Source organism: Camelus bactrianus, chromosome 9, assembly GCF_048773025.1.
Source record: "Camelus bactrianus isolate YW-2024 breed Bactrian camel chromosome 9, ASM4877302v1, whole genome shotgun sequence".
Classification (NCBI taxonomy): Eukaryota; Metazoa; Chordata; class Mammalia; order Artiodactyla; family Camelidae; genus Camelus; species Camelus bactrianus.
In genome coordinates this window covers 72,737,715-72,760,063 of record NC_133547.1, presented here as the reverse complement: position 1 = coordinate 72,760,063, position 22,349 = coordinate 72,737,715, and the positions used below count along the sequence as shown (strand labels likewise).

The following is a 22,349-nucleotide window of genomic DNA, read 5'->3' as shown; positions in this document are numbered from 1 at the left end:
GACTGAGTCTTAAAATGTGTGGCACAACCTATTAATCTTAAAAAATGCAAATTCTCAAGTGAAGTAGATGAATGACTGGAGTTTCCTTTATACCTCCCATATACATAAGGCCGAGGACTTTATTTCAGTGTTCTATTAAATCCAGTTGCCATACAGCACTTGTAAACATTTTGAGACCTCTGTGTGTGGGCAGAGTGTCTGACATTCCTAAAACTGAGGGAAATAATGCTTTATTATAGGTGTTAAGTTGATCGCTATTTCCAGTTGCTGCTATTACAACATTTTAATTATAAATTATAATTAAATTATAAATTAGAGTCATCAGCCTTACTTTGGTCTTTTATGGATTTTTTAACTATTCAGTGGAATTCTCCAATTAATGGACTTTTAGACATGTATAAATGAGCCATACTTTTCTTACTGAAGTATAAATCCACCAAGTTGCACTTTACAATGACAGTGTTGTATTAAGGAGCTTTTTTTTTTCTTCTGAGAAAATAGGAATAGATGGGGAAGATAAGCTGTCAGGTTTTTTCCCAGCCTAAGTGGGGTTTAACAGTACTGCTGCATGTACCTCGGTAACTCCACTATAAAATGGGTTTGATACTTTTTTTATCTGAACATTTTATTGCTATTGCATCTGCAGATTCTACAGCCTTTGACTATAAGTAATTATTTGGTAAATAATACTGTTTTAATAGTATCAACAGTAATTGTAACAATAATTTGCAGCTATAGAAAATACCAAAAAGTCTCAAACATTAAAACTACATAAGCGTTATTTAAGCATTATATCTCATCTATCTTAATAATTGCAAATGGGAAATCTAGCACTGTCTTCGTACATTGACCCTTAGGAAGTCTGTCGACATTTTAGAACCTTACTTTTTTGTTTGTGAAATGAAGGGTTGGGGTCAGGGAAGAGGTAGCATTGTTAAGTGGATTAGATAATATATGTAAAATGGCCAGTATGGAACTTGACACGTACTTAGATGCTAACGAGATGTTAAAATTAAGTTTTAGAGATTGATGCTGAACAAATTCTATTCTAGTTCCTCATATTCCAAAGCCTAAGCCCTTTTTATGTTTATATGGGTACCCCCTGAATTTTATTTAAAAACTTTGAGTAAAAGATACATCATACAATGTAAATTAATTAATGAAAGACAGTAAAATAGCATAAATTATAACAAGAGAACAAAACTAAAGAGCCTATTCCAGAAACCACCTGGAATAGTAAACAAAGGATGGTAGAGCCAGACAGCCTGGAGTTGAATTCTGTCACTTACTAGCTGTTGTGACATTGGGCCAGTGACGTGATGTTTCTGATCGCATTTATAAAGTGGGCTTAGCCGGGAGGATATAGCTCAGTGGTAGAGCATGTGCTTAGCATGTACAAGGTCCTAGGTTCAATCCCCAGTGCCTCCATTAACAGTCAATCAATCAATCAATCAATCCTAATTCCCCCCTCCAAAAAATAAAGTGGGCTTAATACCTTTACTTGTTTTGTTTTTGATAATTCAAGAAAACATTTATAAAACCTTAATTCAGTTTCTGTCACCTAGTAGGCACTTAGTAGAAAGAAGCTATTTTTAATATTGTTATAATTACATCTAAGATAAAGACAACATAGGCTTTATAGAGTAGAGTAGGTTAAATTTTCCATTTTGAATTCTAGCTTTAAAAAATCAGTAATGTTTATAAAAATCACTTTCAGAAATAAGTCTGGGTAGCTGGGTATTTTGTTGTTGTTTTGCTGCTTTAAATAAAAAAAGAAGTCCAGGTAGTATATAGTTGTCCAGATAGATTGTGTTTATAATAAAATAGCCAAATAGGTTTTGTTTATAAATGTATGCTTTGGTGTGTATACTGATGTTTTTTCATAGACAGTTAGTTACATTAAGTAACTTACATAGCACTGAGATAACAGTAAAGGGAAAGTAAAAGAAACATAAGACAGTCTCTGCCTTTCTGTAGCTTGGTAGACTAGAACTACATGTTAAAATATTAGATAATGCATTAAAAACAAGATGATATGTCTTGCGACAAAGAGCATTATAGTTAATAACTTTTGGAAGAGAAGTGACTGCTGTCTAGAAACTTAGGCAGAGTCCTGCGGAAGAGGCAGAACTGAACAGAATTTATAAAAGGAAAATTAAATAATGATCTTTCTGGAAATGACATTGAGAGAGAATCAGGGAGTAGCATGAACCAGGGACTTGATGTCAGGAAAATAATATGGTTTGGGGATAAGACTGACCTAGCTACTGTGTAAATTCTTACTAGACAGATATGTGTATAAAATCAGAGCCTGCTTAGGAAAGGTGAATCTAAATTATGGACAACATCAAAATTTGAGCTGGGACAGGGATTGGAGTTCTTAGTCATGCAGGAATGAGGTTGATGTAAGGCATTTCATTCATACTTGAATAGGAAGCCATGTGAAGTTCTTATGAAACAGAATAGTATTTTTAAAAGTAGTACTTTAGGAAACTTACTCTGTTATTACAGTTAAACTATACTGAAAGTATTTTTAAATCATATTTATAATATTTTGTTAATCTGATTATAATGAAATAATGAAAGCTTTTTTATGTAATGTTATGTCATTTGTAAGTGCTTTCATATGCAAAAATGGTTTTTAATCATTTAGTTATTCTTTACCATATGAATTAAGGTACTTTTTGAAACTGAGATGTGAGGAGAATGACTTCCATAAGGTTCCACAGCCAGGCAAAAGGAAATGTCTTTCAGGGATACACAGCACTTGCTCAAAAAATTCTCCTTGAATGGTTGAAAATGCATTTCTTGCTACAAACTGAATCATTTTAAGCAAACATCTCAGTCTTAATAATATTTTCTTTTATAAGAGTACTCTAGATTTATGTACTCTTTAAGGACAGGAACTGTATCTTATTCATCTTTGAGTCATCATAGTGCTTGTACATAGCTGTTTGATAAATATGTATTTATGAGAGGGATGACTGAATGCATGAAACTGTTTCATTCATACCTCTTAAAACATACATTTTTTACTGAGTGCCTACTGAAATGAGGAGTGAGAAAGGTCAATTTAATTTGGCAAGAAACAGTGGTGATCGTAAAGAAAATACCCTAAGTAGGCTAGTATGGGATAGACTATTGGAAATTGAGGAATGAGTTCATCGTGAGGAAGGAGGGCAGTAGAGACCGACTTTTCAGAAGTTTTGAAGGTTATGAAAAAGCTGAAAGAGGTTTATTTTTTGTTTGAGTTGGGCCATGTTTTTAAGTTAAGAAGAATCTAATGTAGAATGAGATATTTTGGCACAAAAAACCAATGATAGATGATAAAACAAGCTTTTAGAAAAAGTAGGAATTAATGGGTTCAGATAAAGGGGACAGGTTTGTCTTGTACATAAGAAAGGCATGGTTCTTCATGTAAAGGGGGAAGGAAGAAGAGATGTATGAATATCAAGGGGAAAATATTGAGGAGACAAATCAAAACTTGAAAGAGGCCTAGATTACAATTCTTCTAGTTTTTGAATGAGAAATGGGGCAGTATTTTTAATTCAAGAATTGCTTGGTTTAGGATATGGAAAATAAGAACTAAAATACCTATATATTCAGAAAAGTGATTACTTTTAATTTAAGAACTAGATTTGTATCACTCTTTTGCTTTTTTAATTTGTTAGGTACTCCCATTCAATCAACCCTTGGTGCCAATGGAGTTATATTAGACAACCAGCCTATTGTCAAAAAAAGGCGGGGAAGGAGGAAGAATGTAGAAGGTGTTGACATCCTCTTTTTTAACAGAAATAAACCACCTAATAATGTAAGTAAAGTAATGTTTAAAAACTATTGACCCTTGAGTCCAAAATTCAATCCTAGTAAATTCACACGTTGCTGTTTTGTGAATGTTTTATGGAATAAATAAAGATAACTAGGACATTAGGAGTATGCTGTATAGTTTTCGATTGTATCTCAGCAGTCCACACTGGCGAAGATTCATGAATATTTTAAACTTGAAAGATTTAGCAGAGTTTTGAACAACTTTTTTTTCTCTTCAAGAAGAATTCCTTCAGTGGACCAAAGTCAGAATTCTGATAAAGTACAGAAATAAAATTTTCATTTGGTGTTTTTCTACAGGTTACTTTAGGCTTAACCACCTCACAGATTTCTGCAGGGATAAATCCAACACTATCCTATACTCAACCTCAAGGAATTCCTGATACAGAAAGTCCAGTTCCAGTTATTAATCTTAAAGATGGGACAAGACTTGCAGGCGATGATGCACCGAAGAGAAAGGATTTGGAAAAATGGCTTAAGGAGCACCCAGGTTATGTGGAAGATTTAGGAGCTTTTATTCCTGTAGGTGATACCTTACAGATCTTGGTATATTTTGTTTCTGTTAGTCATCAAACCTATAATGATGAAGCATAAATTCTCACCCACTTACACTAAATATGTGTTCTGCCCAAGATTTAGGAAAATTAGTAGGGAAAAAATGACCATCTTTCCCATGATACTATACAATATAATTTTTCATTTTTCCATTCCATATTCAACAAGTGTTTAGATAATAAAAATCATTTCTCATATACAGAGTACTAAGTTGGACCCAATGAAGTTTGTAAAGGCATACAACTTCCAGTCCTTTCCCTCAAGAAGTTAATTTTAAAATAATAAAAAATAATCATAGTAAACATTTATTGAGACTTAGCTGTGTGCCTGGCATTATATTTAGCACTTAGCATGCATTATCTCATTAAACACCCTCCAACTTTATCAGAATGGCATTATTAAAACTTTATTGATAAAGAAATAGAAACACTGAAATTTTAAGTAAATAGTGCAACCCTGTAACTTCTTAACATATTAGAAAATAACATCATTTATTCAGTCAGCAAATTTTTATTGAGTGACTACTGTGTGCTAGTTATGATTTTGAGGGACTTAGGATAAAACAGTGAGTAGTATAAAGTTCTTGCCCTCAAGGCAATTAACTATGTAGTCTCTGAGGATTCTCATACCTTTCTCTTACCACTGCAAATCTTTATTTATTTTTTTTTTAAGCTCATAGCCATTCATTATTTTCACTGCAAATAAACCTTTTATCATAATGTTGTAAGATTTTAAGGCATTTTTACAAGCAGCATTTGTTGCAGTAAAGAATACAAGGTAATGATTGGTATGATTTCCCAAGGACATTTTACATTAATGGTGTCTTGGATCTGACACTCTAATCTGGTGTCTCTACAACTAAATAATTATAACATGGTATATATACTATACCAGTGGTACATATGAAGTGCCTTGGAAGCAGATAAAAGAATAACTTCTCTGCCCAGGCAGAGTAAAGTATCTGGAGAATGGTAGAAAGAAAACAGAGCTGACATATGACTGGTGGGTGATAAAATAATAAGTAGGTATTTGACCAGGTTCACACAGGAGGAGGATATTCTAGGCATTATAGAACAATTATGAGGAGAGCTAAAACAGGATAGGACTTCAGGGTATGTTCATAAAACAGTGACTCATCTGATATTCCAGATTATGTGAGGGAGCAAGTGGAATAATAGTAATTGGATAGAAAATGTGAATTCCATCCAGCCTGTGATGGGACTGGTATGCCATGCTGAAGAGTTTGAGTTTTAGTCTCTTGGAATTTCTAATTGCTTGGAAATGACTGCAAACATCAAGCCCTGCTTTGTTAACAGTTGTTAACAGAGGTGAGCAGCATGGAATGATGGAAAGAGTTTTTATTGCCACATATTGCCACTTGCTAGCTGCATGACCTTGAGGAAGATAGCCTCTGTGAGCCTTGATTCCCATTTGTAAAATAAGCATAACATCTTTGAGTTTCGTGAGGATTAAGTGAGAAGAGATAAGAAAGTCCATTAGTGAGATGAGAAATGAAAGCCACTAGCACAAAAACAGTGTCCAAGCACTGAGAAAATCTGATGTTTCAGGTGCAATTCATCAGGAGAAAACATAAAGAGGAAACTGCTCCAGCATTATTGGTAACTTCTTCAAATAACACTCTGGGAATACAGCGATCTTTGAGGGCATTTAGGGAAAGAATTAGCAATGTCCTCCTCATTTCAGGAGCCTACTTTCATAGAGAATAATATTGATCATTATGATGGCCTCGAATAATTGTTTAAATATGTAATTTGAGGAAAAGATTTATGCAACACCAAAAAGTCTTATTCAACATTTTTATTATTACATGTAAAAATATTTAAATGTTTTTGAAGTGTAACTAAAGGGTAAATTCTTCAATATTATATATATATATATATATATATATATATATATATATATATATATATATATATATATATATATATATATATATATATATATATATATATATATATATATGTTATATATTGAAGGTATGTGATATAGTATATATAAGATCTGTATCTTCAATATATAGTAAACAGTTGATCCTTGAACAATGTAGGGGTTAGAGGTGTAGATGCACACCATCCCCCCACAGCTGAAAATTTGAGTGTAACTTTACAGTTGGCCCTCCATGTCCTCGGTTCCACTTCCTCAGATTCAACCAACCGTGGATCATATAGTACTGTAGTGTGTATTTATTGAAAAAAAAATCCACATGTAAGTGGACTTGTACAGTTCAAACCCATGTAGTTCCAGGCTCAACTGTATTATATAATATATATCTTATATAGTACATATATCTTCAATTTTATAGGACTAAATTACATAGATCAGCTTGTTTGTACTGTTTATACAGTTAAAGATTATAAAACTATTTTCTTGTCTATATATTTTAGCGAATGCAGCTCCATGAGGGGAGACCCAAACAAAAAAGGCATCGTTGCAGAAATCCCAATAAACTAGATGTTAATAGTCTGACTGGGGAAGAACGTGTTCAGCTGATTAACAGAAGAAATGCCAGAAAGGTATTTATATATTTGTTGTTAATTTTTCGTGTTGATTCACCGTTTCAGATCTCTAGAACACTATTTCATTATGCAGTATTTCTTAACAGACCTGGAAATGGGTTAAATCTGGTAGATTTATGGGAAAAGACATGGACTACAATTTTATACAGTCTAATTTCAAATCCCAATATTTTGGCTAAGCTGTTGAATGAAATACACAGTCACTTTACACGTCTGTGCATAAGCAGTAGCACTGCACAGGGGCACTATATCTGAGTGATTCTTAAGCAGTGATTCTCAAGAGGGGGCAACTTTGTCTTCCAGGGGACATTTGGCAATGTCTGGAGACATATTGGGTAGTCACAACTCTGGAGTAGGGAGGTGGGTGTTGGGGAGGTGCTGAACAGGGGAAGGATGCTATTGGCATCTCGTGGGTAGAGGCCTGGAATGCTGCTGAACTCTCCTTTCAGCACCCAGGACAACCCTCACAACACCAATCCAAAATGTCTGTAGTGCAAAGGTTGAGAAACCCTGTTGAAAGGGGACACTATTCTCATCATATCCATCATAGATTTACCTGTTTATCATGTAATTTTCCATCATTCGGCCATAAAGTGTTCTGTCAAAATCGGCATACATAATTTTGGATAGATGGAAATAAAATGTCTTCAACAAAGGTACCTTATTGACTAATGGGTACCCCTGTGCTATCTTCTCTCTTTTTCTTCCTTTTTTAAAAAATTATATAATTATTTTTGTGAGAAGGAGGTCATTAGGTCCATTGATTTATTTATTATTAGTTTTTAGTTTTCTTTTTTTTAATGGAGATACTGGGGATTGAACCCAGGATCTCATACATGCTAAGCATGTGCTCTACCACTGAGCTATACCCTCCTCTCTGTATCTTTTTGCTTTGTTGATTCATGAATGGTAAGAGTCAGGTTTTTCCAGAGTCTTAAATCTGAACCAAATGTTTGTTTCCCCAAATTGTTTCTGTTTTATATTTGGATTGGTATGTCTCTTTTACCTCACAAAGTAAATGGTAGAACACTTGTGGTGCCCTTTTGTAAGTTTATAGCTTTGACATTTTTATTCTGTTTTTTTAATTCTGATGAGCAAGCAACAAAATAAATAAATTAAAAATGGCCTCAGTGTAAGAATAGCAACTTTCTCATTGAGTTCCTTCACTCACAAATTAGATTACCCTAGGTCATGTTAATTCCCTAGTTCTGCTTTGCTATATGTTAAATGACCTCACTGCTAGTATAAAAATACATAAAATCATTTGAACTCCTCAGAAGAAATGCTGAAATTGGAAGAAAACTATTTTTATAATAACAATTATCTTAATATTATTGTATGCACTAACTCATTAAAATTGATACTAATTTTTTCCCCAATTTTGTAGAGATAACTGATTCATCTTTTGTTAGTACTTTAAAGTGATGTCATAAATGTATTTGGGCAAGAATAGTGACATATGAGTCACATTTTACTTAATTTTGTGCTTGCATAGATTTTCTTAAAAATCTTTGTACTCCACTTCATCTTATAACAAAAATTAGCATTTGTCTTAGTTTTAATGAAATGAAACAGTTTTTCATTTTTACTTGTAAAGTTTAATATTAAACACTCTAAATTTTATTTTTAATTGTTTTAACCTGATAAAAGTTCTATTCATTTCCCTTAGTTTGTAGAGTTCTTTATTGTTCTGAGTTTCTAGAGTACAGGCTTGAGGACTGATGAGTTACTAAGGAAAAGAATATGCCTGCTGAACCTCTATAAACCACACAGAGAGCCTCCAATTTAAATTGGAGCTTAATGAAGGGGATAATAAAAAAGGGATGGCAATAGAAACTTGAGAGACTAAGAAAAGACTAAAGGAAATACTAGATGAGAATACCTGTAGATGTAACTGTCCATATTAAATCCTGTCTATATCCTAACAAGATACAGTATGTATTTATTCATAAAGGTGTAGAAGAAGGAATTATTCAAGAAATTTCTTTAAATTCTAAAGGAACGTTAAATTGGCAGGTCCAGATCATTTAAAGTTAAATCATTTAAAAGGATATGTAACCTGTTGGGAGTGCTTTTTCCAGAGAACTGGGCTGTTCTTGCAGCTCAGCTTTCCATCTCCCTGCACAATGCTGGCAACAACATACTTCTGATTCAGCCCTTCCACTTAGCTGTAAAAATGCATTAATCAGAATGACCTGGCATCTTCCTAAGCAAGACTTTCAATGGGACCCAGTACGCTTCACTTCATCCAGAAGTTTTCTTGAGCATCTAAAAACAGATGGCTGAAGTATCCTTCCACACAGTCAGACTAGGCGCTAGCAGGAGAATAAAAACTCTTTCTACCCTCCAAAAAAAAAGTATTTTCATACTTTTAGGGTATCAGTTTACATAATAGATAAGCACCATGGGTTTTTGAGACCTGAGTTTGAAAGCCATAACACTTACTAGCTAGTTTTGGGCAACTTTTATAACTTCTCTGAGGCTTAGTTCCTTCATTTGAAAAGCAGAAATAATATATTTCAAAAGGCTGTAGTGAGTACTAAAATAAATTACATACTTAAAGTCTATAGCATAAGACTTGGCATATAATAGTAATACTTTTATTTATTACGTGCCAGACTCTATGTTAAAGTACTTGAATTATTTTGTCTTCATAAAACCCTATGAGGGAGGTATTACTGTTATCCCCATTTTGCAGATGAGAAAAATGAGCTCCAGAGAGATTTACTGATTTGCCTGAGTTCATGTAGTTGGTAAGTCTGACTCCAAAGAGTATACTCCAAAGAGTATACTCTTAACAAGGCTACACTGCCTATCCTGCATAGTAATCGCACAGTAAATTGTAGTTATTTTACTCCAGCAACCCTTCTTAAAACATTTAAAATTTACATTAGCACATGTTTATATAGTGTATTAGTAGTTCTTACAGGTTGTGGTAGTCTTTTTTAATGTAATAAAGATTGTCAGAGATGATTCACAGAATAAGGGTATTTTAAAGAAATAAACTCTGTACAGCAGAGAATAAAACCAAGAAGTATCTCCAAGGTTAATAGTACTTTTAAGTGTCTAAGAATCGGTTTTTCATTTATAGGTTGGAGGTGCATTTGCTCCCCCTTTGAAGGATTTATGTCGATTCCTGGAAGAAAATTCAGAATATGGAGTAGCTCCTGAATGGGGAGATGTTGTTAAGCAGTCTGTGAGTATTTCATAAATATTAATTCATACATCATTTTAAAAATTAGTTGCCATTTAAAGATATCTTAGATTAAATTTTAAGTTAAGAATTAACAAAATATTTCACAAACATGTGCCAGTGTTTTTAAGTTCATAATTTTTATTTTGCAGAATACGTTACAAATTTCTCAGATGCTTGTTGAGTTAGAATGCAGAATCAGTATATTACTGATCTGTGTTTAACTTCTAAGATACTATTTGAGCAATGCCACAACGAATATGGGGGAAAGCTATGTATATAAGGTTATTCATCATAATAGAGTAATAAAAAATTGGGAATATACTAATGGCCCATCAGTATATTGGAAAACTATGCAACTATTTTTAAAAATTGTATCTTAGAAGAACCTCTGAAGACAAGGGAGAAGCAAGTTCACAGTATCATTAAATGAGGTAGTAGTTAAGTTCTTGGAGTAGCAAAGCCTAACCCTGTGGTAAATGCTAAGTAAATAATAGCCCTTATGTCTACAGGTGTCCAAATGAAAAAGACAGGCAATAAACCCACATTCAGTATGATTTTTTTTTTTAATTTTAGAAAGGGAATTGAGAAGAATTGGAAAAACCTATATGTATGCACAAGGGGAAAATGGAAGCACACATCCTGAAACATTAGCAATGGTTATCTTTGAACAGCGAAACTATGGATGATTTTTTTCTTTGTATTTTTTTTGTTGTCATGTTTTCTGCAGTGAACCCTTATGCTTTTGTAAGGAGAACAAATAAGTTGATCAGTTCAGAACAAAATTTAAAAATAGTCCCATGAGAGTCTTTTAAACCACTGTCTAGAGCTTCATTGTCACAAACAGTAGCCATCAGACACATGTGGCTATTGAGCACTTGAAATGTGGCTAGTCTAAATTAGGCTGCATTGTAAGTGTGAAATACTGATTTTGGATTTTGAAGATGTAGTTTAGAAAAAAGAATATAAAATAGCTCAATAATTTTCATAGATTATATTTTGAAATGTTAATATGTTTGTGTTGTTAAATAGACTATATTGCTAAAATTCATGTCATATATTTCTACTTTACCTTTTTATTGTGGCTACTAGAAAATTTTAAATTATATTATATATAGCTTACATTATTTCTTTCGGACAGTGGTGGTCTAGAGGTTCTAAACTCCTAAAACTTCTAAGAGTTTTTTTCTTTTTCTTTTCCTTTCTTTCTTTCTTTCTTTTTTTTTTTTTTTTTTTTAATAACTTCTGGAGTTTTGAGCCCCAGAAAATTATAGGAGAATTACAAGGAAATAGCATAGGTTGCTCTTCATTGTCCTGGACTAGGTGCTTCCCGGTCTACAGGTGCTATTGCTGTTCTGAGCCAAGTGACTTTTTTCCCCTTGTTGAGTATCTTTTTCAGCTTGGCTTTGTCTCCTTTATTCCCAATGTGATAGTCAGGAGTCATATGAAGCATCTCATTTTAACCTTTACTTACTTCTTCTTTCCTTATTGGTCTTCCGGATTAGAAGAGGGGTACTTCTTTAGTCTTTTAGAGCAATTGGTGAGGGCAGCCCTCATGAAAAAAAATCTCTTTGGATCTTCTGTTTTCCAGAACTGTTCTACAGACTTATGCCTCACATTTTTAAAGAGGGCCAGAGGCCACTTTCTTCTCTCATGATAAAATGAGAAGTGGAAGAGCGTTTCAAGCCACTTCTTACAATATGACAAAATCAGATTATCTCTGTCATGACTGGTTATGTTTTATTAATACAGAATAAGTTGATGAGTAATTGCCTATTTTAATAGCTTATTTGTATTGCAAGTTAATAGCTATTGATTTTATTTTAAAATAGCTGTTATTGATGGATTTTTTCTTTTAGGGATTTCTCCCAGAAAGCATGTATGAACGTATTCTCACTGGTCCCGTTGTGAGAGAGGAAGTAAGCAGGCGAGGGAGACGGCCTAAAAGTGGAATTGCGAAGGCCACAGCAGCAGCAGCGGCTGCAACTGCCACCAGTATTTCAGGCAATCCTTTGTTAGCCAATGGATTACTTCCAGGTGTGGATCTCCCAACTCTTCAGGCCTTACAACAGAACCTACAAAACCTGCAGTCGCTGCAAGTAACCGCAGGGCTGATGGGAATGCCTGCCGGCCTTTCTTCTGGAGGAGAAGCTAAAAACGTGGCCGCCATGTTCCCCATGCTGCTGTCAGGAATGACAGGATTGCCAAATCTGTTGGGCATGGGGGGACTCCTGACAAAGCCTACAGAATCTGGAACAGAAGAAAAAAAGGGAAATGACTCTAAGGAGCTAGAAGGAAAAAAAGAAAGGACAGAGAGCCAAAATTCAGAAAATGGTGGAGAAAACTCTGTGTCAAGTTCTCCTTCAACATCCTCTACTGCTGCATTAAATACAGCTGCAGCTGCCAACCCGTTAGCTCTTAACCCACTATTACTATCTAATATACTTTATCCAGGGATGCTTCTCACTCCAGGCCTTAATCTTCATATTCCAACTTTGTCCCAGTCCAATACTTTTGATGTACAGAAAAACAAAAACAGTGACTTAGGCTCATCTAAGTCTGTAAAAGTAAAGGAAGAAGATTCCAGAGTTAGAGATCAGGAAGACAAAGGGGGAACTGAACCAAGTCCTCTCAATGAAAACAGCACAGATGAGGGTTCAGAGAAAGCCGATGCTTCATCTGGATCTGATAGTACATCATCATCATCCGAGGATTCAGATTCTAGTAATGAAGACTGATTCCCAGACTGCACTTAAATTATGAACTGATTTTGGATTTTTTTTCTTTAATTATTAATTGTAAATATCCCAGTGTTGAGTGCATCAATAACTTACTGACAGAACATTTCAGTTATTTGTTTAGAAGTACAAACTGCTTTCAGAGACATTTTGCATGTAATATTTCTTAAGATTCATAAGTTTCTGAACTCGTATGTACTATCAGATACATAAAGGTGTAAAATTACAACAAAAGGCATTATAATTTTGTTGGGGTTTAATTTTATGAAAATTATGCTCAATAAGAGTTGTATATTTAATATATTTGCAGTGAACACAGAATACTTTATGCATATTACTGATTTAATTTGAATATAGTTTTACAGCCTCCTTGACACCTATAATTTACAGATCAAAACTCAGCAATAATTTGGGCAGCTAATGAATGTCATGAAAGCTGTAGAATCTACATCACCATCCATTGCTTTAATTACATGAAAATGCTCTAGTGTTGTGATGCACTGCTGATGTTTCCAATTCAGGTACAAGTGTGTTTTAAAGAAGAAATAAGTTTCCCAATCAGCCAATTTAACTGGCTACCTGTTACCTCAGCTGAGTTAGTTTAGGAAGTTTACATTCGTTTCTAATTCTATACTTGTTTTCAGGGGTTTTTTAAATACATCCTATATATCATGTTAATCTGGCAAGAAATATGACTTGCTTTTTGCTGAGCTTAACTCTAAAGTCAGTAAAATTAAGTCATAAAAATCCTGTGTCATGTGACTTTGGCACCCTCCAGACATACTTAGTTTTAACTTTTCAAAGTTTGGCCTCCTATTAGAAATAATTATGTCTCAGATGAGTAATGTCTGTTTTCCAGGGTTCAGAAAAGGCAAACTCATGAAATGCCACTGAAAAGAACTTTCAACACAGCATACTTCATGTAAAAGAAATTGTTTGTTTGCTTTATTTGTGTAGATTTCTATTTGTGTTTTATGTCATGGAAATATTCCAAAATTAACAGATAATAATGGTAAAGTAATATGCAGATAGTCTCAATTCATTTTGAGTTTTTAGGTGTAAGCAGACTAAATGTTGCCCAGAATCAGTGTTGGGTTATCAGTTTATATTTAATATACTGAGTTGCCCATTTTGAAAATGCACTTTGAATAATCTCAAAAATATATACATTATTCCTGTAAACCACAAAAAATGAAGCCCAAGGCTTCTGATCAATTTCTTAGAACCCTTTACCATGTAAAACTTGTCTACTAATTGATTTGTGATACAATTTCTCCTGCTAAAGTTGCTATTATTCTGACAAGGTAGAGGTCCAGGTTCACCTTCATATGCATTTAAAACAATTAGAACTGAATTGGACATAAAATATCATTTACATCCTAAGGAGAGATAAGCATTAGTGTTTTTCTGGTGCTTGAGTAAGTCAGTGATCAAGTTTGCTAGGGGATACATTTAGGAGGGAAAAGTACCTCACTTCTCTCCCACAGAAAAAAATAACTTTCAGTATGTTTTGATAGAACTCTGTTGCTTTGTCATGAATTAAGCAATTATATTGGATTTTCCGAGATCTTTACCAGTAAATTATGTTTCTGTATGTAAAATAACTAACCCCTTATTAGAGAGACAGTGTTATATGTATTTACAAAATTACAAAAGTTCCATTGGGATTGTATTAATTTTTGTATTTTTCCAAAATAGTACTTTGAATTGATAGTCCTTTATGCAATGTCTTAGCAATAGTCACTATAATGCCCATCCAGGAGAAGTGGGTAGTAATTCTTCATCATGAAAATGATATATTACATACTTAGTATCTTCCCTCTGCAGTATTGCACTTTTGTTTCACTAGAACACACCTATGAGATAGCCAAAGTTTTTCAAACACAGTTAACTTAGTTTGCTGGTGGAATATTTCAACACCATCTGTATTTCCCTTCTCCCTCTAGTTCTACCCACATGATCTTCACTCCTTTCTGTCTCCAATTTGAAATAAAAGGGGGGTGGGGGTGGGAAGCGCTAGATCTTGTCACTAAAATCTAATTTATATCAAATTTATGAGATGAAGTATTTTCCTAATTATGATCAAATGAATTTGGTTAACATCTTAGTGATTCTCTTTCTATGTAATAAGGCAATTGCAGTTTTCTAAGCATTAAAGCTAATATTAACCTTAAACATTCTCTTGGGTTTCAAGATACTTCTATCTAGTACTGACTGGGAAAAAGTTGTCCAGCCATCAGCTTAAAAAAAAAACATGCAAACATGGTTGTGTAAAGTTAAGGGTTATAAGAAGACAAAAAAAAAAAATCAGTAGAATTACATAATACTAAAGTTGCAGTTGAAAGGATATCCAAGTATGTGTTGGTAGTTACTAAAAGAATTATAGCTGTTATTGCCTTGTATTTATAGCCCTTGTTTCAGGTTTCATGATTCAAGTCTTAGTCCAATTTTTCTTTTGGACATTTGCAATATTTACCAGTTGTGTTTTGTGTAGTCTGAATTTGCTTTCTGTAGTTGAGCAAACGTCTTAAAAAGTCATTTGTAATTTATTAAATTACTTTCTATGATGTTCTATAGAGCAAATGGAAGTTTAATTATTTTTTATTAAACATATTCTTTGACTACCCATGATGTCAGCCTCTGTACATGACAATACTTTTTAATTTTTATATATAATTTATCTTACTCCAGTTATGAAAGAAACTATAGTCATAAATCTTTAAAAGGAAAGTATGCTTTGGAAGAATTTTTAAAAGACAGAAATTGGCTATAATTATATCCACAGTATCATTGTTTCCTTAAGTTTTCTTACCCTGGACCTTTAAAAAATTCAGAAAGATACAGAGATATACCTAACCTCTTAAAGAAGTCCATTTTGGAGATCAGTAATGATTTTTTTCCCTTGGTCTTAAGAGTCTTTCCTAATTCATCACTATTATTTATTGTTCTTTGTAAATATGAAAGAAATTTGTTTTCCTCAAATTACAAAAGTGAAACACTGGAGTCTCATCATATACTCATTTAACTTGAACACATTCAACTCTACTGTCATATTTTAGACGACATTTTCTCTTTTTTTAAACACAAGCCAGCTGCTTCACCTGGTGTTCACTCGAAGGATTGCTACCATGTTCCACTACTGGAGGAAGAATTGGGTGTGTTGGATGTTTTTGAGAAAAGATACACTATGAAATGATGTATTCTGTATATTTGGAGCTGTAGGAGGGAAAAGTGGAGGGGGAGTAATTTTTGATTACAAATAATGTTCACCTCATACCTCAATTTAGAACTTAATCTCTATATGAATGCAACTCCAGTACATAAGCTATTTTAAATGCAGAAAAAAAAATCTTTAAATCATCTATATACCCTCCCTGAGATACCGTTCATGTAGACATCCAATCTTTTAATATGTATGTTATATACTTACAGTGGGTTGAATATTGTCTCACAAAAATTCATGTCAACCCAGGACCTCAAAATGTGACCTTATTTGGAAAGAGGGTCTCGGCGGGTATTAGTTAAGATGCAGTCATTTTAGATTGTGGTAGGCCCTAAGTCTAGGGACTTAAAAGAAGAGGAGGGGACATAAGAAACACGGAGAAGAGAGTCACTGGGCAATATGCAGAGGCTGGCATGATGCAGCTAGAAGCCAAGGAACACCAAGGATTACCAGCAACTGCCAGAAGCTAGGAGAGAAGCATAAAGCAGATTCTCCTCCAGAGCCTCCAGAAGGAACCAACTTGCCAACACCTTGATTTTGGACTTCTGGCCTGAATTGTAAGAGAATACATTTCTGTTGTTTTAAGCAACCCTGTTTGGGGTAATTTGTTACGGCAGCATTAGGAAACTAATACATTTTCATCTTAAATCAGTATTATATGGGGCATAATATTTGCTGTTTAAACCTTTAATATACTGGCCTCTACGTCAATAAGTATCCTGCAGTGTGATTTTTAATACATACATTGGCTCATACGGATGTAATTTATTTAACCAAGAACCTAAAAATGGACAGTTGCCTTTGTATTTGCATTTTTGCATCCACCTCTAATGATTTCCTTAATCCCAAGAAGTGAAAATATTTCTGTTTTTAAGGCTTTTGATGTGTGCTGCCAAGTCCACAGTGATGCCATTATTAGCAATTTATACTACTATTAGCAGCATACATTTTGTGCATGCTCGTTTACTCCAAATCCTTACCAATACTGTGTATTGTTTTTTGAAATAATCTTTGCCTTTACTAACAGGCGAAAATAACATCTCTTTTTTAATTGAAGTATAGTTGGTAAACAATATTATGTAAGTTACAATATATGTGTACAATATGGTGATTCACAATTTTTAAAGATTATACTCCACTTATAATTGTGACATACTGACTATATTCCCCATGTTGTACAATACACCCTTGTAGCTTAATTTATACATAATAATTTGTTCCTCTTACTCCCCTGCCCCCTTATTGCCCTTCCTGCTTTCCCCCTCCACACTGTAACCACTAGTTCTCTGTATCTTTGAGTCAGCTTGCTTCTTGTTAAATTCACTAGTTTGTCGTATTTTTTAGGTTTCATGTATAAGTAATATCATATAGCATTTGTCTTTGACTTACTTCACTTAGCATAATGCCCTCCAAGTCTATCCATGTTGCTGCAAATGACAAAATTTCATTATATTTTATGGCTGAGTAGTAAATCCACAGTACATATATACCACATCTTAGCTTCTTAATGAATTTTTAAATTGTTGTTCCTTTTTCTTAGTAAAAAATAAGACAGCATATTGTAGAAAATCATGGAGTAGGGGTGGGGGAAGGGAGGGAAAGCACAAAGAAAATAAAAAACCCATAATGTTGAATACTCAGAGATAAATGTTAACCTTTGGGTCTTTTTTTTTTTTTTTTTGCATACATATATTGTGTATTATTTTAACGAGAGTGGAGTTAAACTATACATACCACTTTGTAAACTTTTCTCATTTACTATATCATAGTAATCCTTCCATGTCATTAAAGAATCTTTCACAACATTTTTAAGGGCTTTCTCATTCTATATAGTTATAGATACATCATAATTTGTTTGATACCCAATTTTTGAGCATTTAGATATTTTTCAGTTTGGGGCTATTTAAAAAATAAAGTGTTTATGTTAAATCATTGCATACACTTATGATTTTTTTGAAATAATCTTTGCCTTTACTAACGAAATAATCCTTGCCTACTTTTTTTTTTTATTGAGTTACAGTCAGTTTACAATGTTGTATCAATTTCTGGTGTACAGCACAGTTTTCCAGTCATACATGAATATATTCGTTTTCATATTCTTTTTCACCGTGAGCTACTACAAGATCTTGACTATATTTCCCTGTGCTATACAGTATAAACTTCTTTATCTATTCTATATATACCTGTCAGTATCTATAAATCTTGAACTTCCAGTCTGTCCCTGCCCACATCTTTGCCTACTTTAGAATAAATACCTAGGCATGAAATGGTTATGTTCAAATTTTAAAACCAGTTGGATTATATTATTTTACACCCCAACAGCAGAGTGAAAACTACTTCCTTCCATATGTCTCCTTAGCAATACTGGGTATTACAACTTTTTAAAAATCTTTGTCTATTTGATAGATAAAAAATAGACTTTTAGTTTATTTTGGTAACATATAAGATAGGAATCTTAATTTGAATTTTTCCTAAGAGCTATGCAGTGTCCCAGCATCATTTAGTATATAAACTCTCCACTGACTTGACATGCCTGCATTGGTCACAATCTACATAATTCATACATGTGTATGTATATATGATTACTTAGATCATTATCATAGATATACATGATATGTAAGGAGTAACCATAAGAAAACTGGAGTAGCTATACTAATAAAAGGGACACAGACTTTAGAATAAACCAAAAAATGTAACTAGAAATAAAGTAGAACATTTTATAATAATAGAAGTATCAATCTATCAAGAAAATGTAATAATTTATAGACATATGTGCACCTAACACCAGGCCTATGAAATACATATAGCAAAAACTAACAAATTGAAAGGAAAATACACCATTCAACAATAATAGTTGCAGACTAATAGCTCACTTTCAATAATAGAACAAGCAGGCAAAGGATTAACAAGTAAACAAATTTGAACAACACTATAAATCAACTAGACCTAAGAAACATCTACTAGATACCACCCAACAATAGCAGAATACACATTCTTTTTTTTTTTAATTGACGTACAGTCAATTACGATGTGTCAATTTCTGGTGTACAGCACAGTATTCCAGTCATGCATATACATACATATATTCGTTTCTGTATTTTTCATTAAAGTTTATTACAAGATATTGAACATAGTTCCCTGTGCTGTACAGAAGAAACTTTTAAAAATCTACATTTATATATAGTGGCAAACATTTGTAAATCTCAAACTACCAAATGTATCCCCTCCCACCAACTTTCCCCGGTAACCGTAAGATTGTTTACTATGTCTGCGAATCTGCGTCTATTTTGTAAATGAGTTCATAGTGTCATTTTTTTTTTTTTTAGATTCCATATATGAATGATATCATATGATATTTTTCTTTCTCTTTCTGGCTTACTTCACTTAGAATGACAATCTCTAGGTCCATCCATGTTGCTGCAAATGGCATGATTTTATTCTTTTTATGGCTGAGTAGTATTCCATTGTATAAATATACCACAGCTTCTTTATCCAGTCATCTGTTGATGGACATTTAGTTTGCTTCCATATCTTGGCTACCATATATAGTGCTGTTACGAACATTGGGGTGCATGTATCTTTTCAAATTAGAGTTCCCTCTGGATATATACCCAGAAGTGGGATTGCTGGATCATATTGTAAGTCTATTTTTAGTTTTTTGAAGAATCTCCATACTGTTTTCCATAATGGCTGCATCAAACTACATTCCCACCAGCAGTGTAGAAGGGTTCCCTTTTCTCCACACTCTTTCCAGCATTTATCGTTAATGGACTTTTGAATGATGGCCATTCTGGCTGGTGTGAGGTGATACCTCATTGTAGTTTTGATTTGCATTTCTCTAATAATTAGTGATAAGAGCATTTTTTTATGTGCCTATTGGCCATTTGTATTTCTTCACTGGAGAACTGCTTGTTTAGGTCCTCTGCCCATTTTTTGATTGAATTGGTTGTTTTTTGTTTTGCTGTTATTAAGTTGTGTGAGCTGTTTATATATTCTGGAAATTAAGCCTTTGTCAGTCTTATCATTTGTAAATATTTTCTCCCATTCCGTAGGTTGTCGTTTTGTTTTGCTTATGGTTTCCTTTGCCATGCAAAAGCTTGTAAGTTTAATTAGGTCCCATTTGTTTATTTTTGCTCTTATTTCCATTGCCTGGGTAGACTGCCCTAGGAGAGCATTGCTAAGATTTATGTCAGAGAATGCTTTACCTATGTTTTCTTCTAGGAGATTTATCATGTCTTGTCTTATATTTAAGTCTTTAAGCCATTTTGAGTTTATTTTTCTGTATGGAGTGAGGGATAGTTCTAACTTCATTGATTTACATGCTGCTATCCAGTTTTCCCAACACCACTTGCTGAAAAGACTGTCTTTTCTCCATTGTATATTTTTGCCTCCTTTGTTGAAGATTAATTGACCAGAGGTCTGTGGATTTATTTCTGGGCTCTCTAGTCTGTTTCATTGATCCATATTTCTGTTTTTATGCCAACACCATGCTGTTTTGATTACTGAAGCTCTGTAGTATTGTCTGAAGTCTGGGAAGGCTATTCCTCCAGCTTCATTCTTTTTCTTCCATATGGCTTTGGCAATTCTAGGTCTTTTGTGATTCCATATAAATTTTAGGATTGTTTGTTCTAGTTCTGTTAAAAAAAAAAATGTCCTGGGTAATTTGATAGGGATGGCATTAAATCTGTAAATTGCCTTGGGCAATATGACCATTTTAACAATACTGATTCTTCCAATCCAATAACATGGGATATCTTTCCACTTCTTTAAGTCCTCTTTAATTTCCTTAATCAGTGTTTTGTAGTTCTCCATGTATAAGTCTTTCACCTCCTTGGTCAGATTTATTCCTAAGTATTTTATTGTTTTGGATGTAATTTTAAAATTACATCTTTATTTTCTTTAGAATACACATTCTTAAAGCACACAAGGACCATTCTCCAGGTACCCACTTGGCAGGTAATAAAACAAGTCTCAAATTTAAAGATTGAATCATACAAAGTATATTCTCCAACCATAATGGAATGAAATTAGAAATCAGTAACAAAGCTTGGATTCAGAGATATGTGGAAATTAAACAACATATTTTTAAATAACCAATGAGTCAAAGAAGAAATCTCAAAGGAAATTAGAAAATATTTTTAGATGAATGAACAAACACATAATATACCAAAACATAAGAGAGACAGTCAAAGAGTACACAGAGGGAAATTTATAGCTGTAAATGTCAAAATTAAGGGGCAAAAAAATCATAAATCAACCTAAATTTCCAGTTTAAGAAACCAGGAAAAGATCAGACTAAACCCAAGGCAAGAGGTAAACAAATAAAATTGGAGCATCATTACTGAAATAGAAAATAGGAAGAACTAATAAAACCAAAAGGTAGTTCTTTTAAAAGATCAACAAAATTGACAAACCTAACTAGATGGATCAACAAAGAAAGAAGACTCAAATTCCTAGAATCAAAAATAAAAGAAGGTGTCATTTCTACCAACATTACAGAAATAAAAATAATCATAAGAGAATGTTATGAATAACTGTATGTTACTAACTTAGATAACCTAGATGAAATGGGTGAATTTCAAGAAAAACACAAATTAGTGAAACTGAGTCAAGAAGAAATAGAAACTATATTAAAATAAAGAGCATAATAAAGAGATTGAATTACTAATTTAAAAAAACTATATATAATATAATCCCGAGACCAGGTGCCTTCACTGAGGTGGGGAACACCTATTCATCGCATACTTTTCCAAAAATGAAAAAGGAAACATTTTTCAACTTGTTTGTTGAGGCCAGTATTCTCCTGATACCAAAACTAGATAAAGACATTGTAAGAAAATCACCAACCAATATCCCTTATGAATACAAATGCTAAACTTCTCAACAAATTGCTAACAAACTGAATCCAGCAGCATGTGAGAGGTATTATACACCATGACAAGTTGGTTTTATCTCAGGAATGCAAGGTTGGTTCAATATACAAGAAATAATTAATGTACTGTTAGAGGAAAAAAGGGGGGAAAACATGGGTATTCCAATAGATGCAGAAAAGACACTTTACAAAATCCAACACCATTTCTTGTTTGTTTTAAAAAGGTAGAGATAAAACACAATTACCTCAGCTTAGCAAAGGTCATCTATGAAAAACCTACAACTAACATCGTACATAATGGTTAAAGAGTGAATATTTTCTCCTCAGGGAAGACAAGTGTGTCCGCTGTTACATTTATTCAACACTGTTCTGCAAATTCTATCCAGAGAAATGAGACAAGAAAAAC

General features: G+C 33.4%; 1 protein-coding gene across 15 annotated transcripts in view; it reads left to right on the top strand.

Moving 5' to 3' along the window:
* Positions 1-15,472, top strand: part of CHD9 (chromodomain helicase DNA binding protein 9) — a 209,076-nt gene extending 193,604 nt beyond the window's left edge. For all 15 annotated transcript variants that reach the window (XM_074370742.1, XM_074370743.1, XM_074370740.1 and 12 more), the window contains 5 exons: positions 3,672-3,811; positions 4,126-4,347; positions 6,786-6,914; positions 10,009-10,113; positions 11,970-15,472. In XM_074370742.1, coding sequence (XP_074226843.1) covers positions 3,672-3,811; positions 4,126-4,347; positions 6,786-6,914; positions 10,009-10,113; positions 11,970-12,848 — 1,475 coding nt within the window. In that variant the 3' untranslated portion in view covers positions 12,849-15,472. The remainder of the gene's footprint in view (positions 1-3,671; positions 3,812-4,125; positions 4,348-6,785; positions 6,915-10,008; positions 10,114-11,969) is intronic.
* Positions 15,473-22,349: the final 6,877 nt, after the last annotated feature.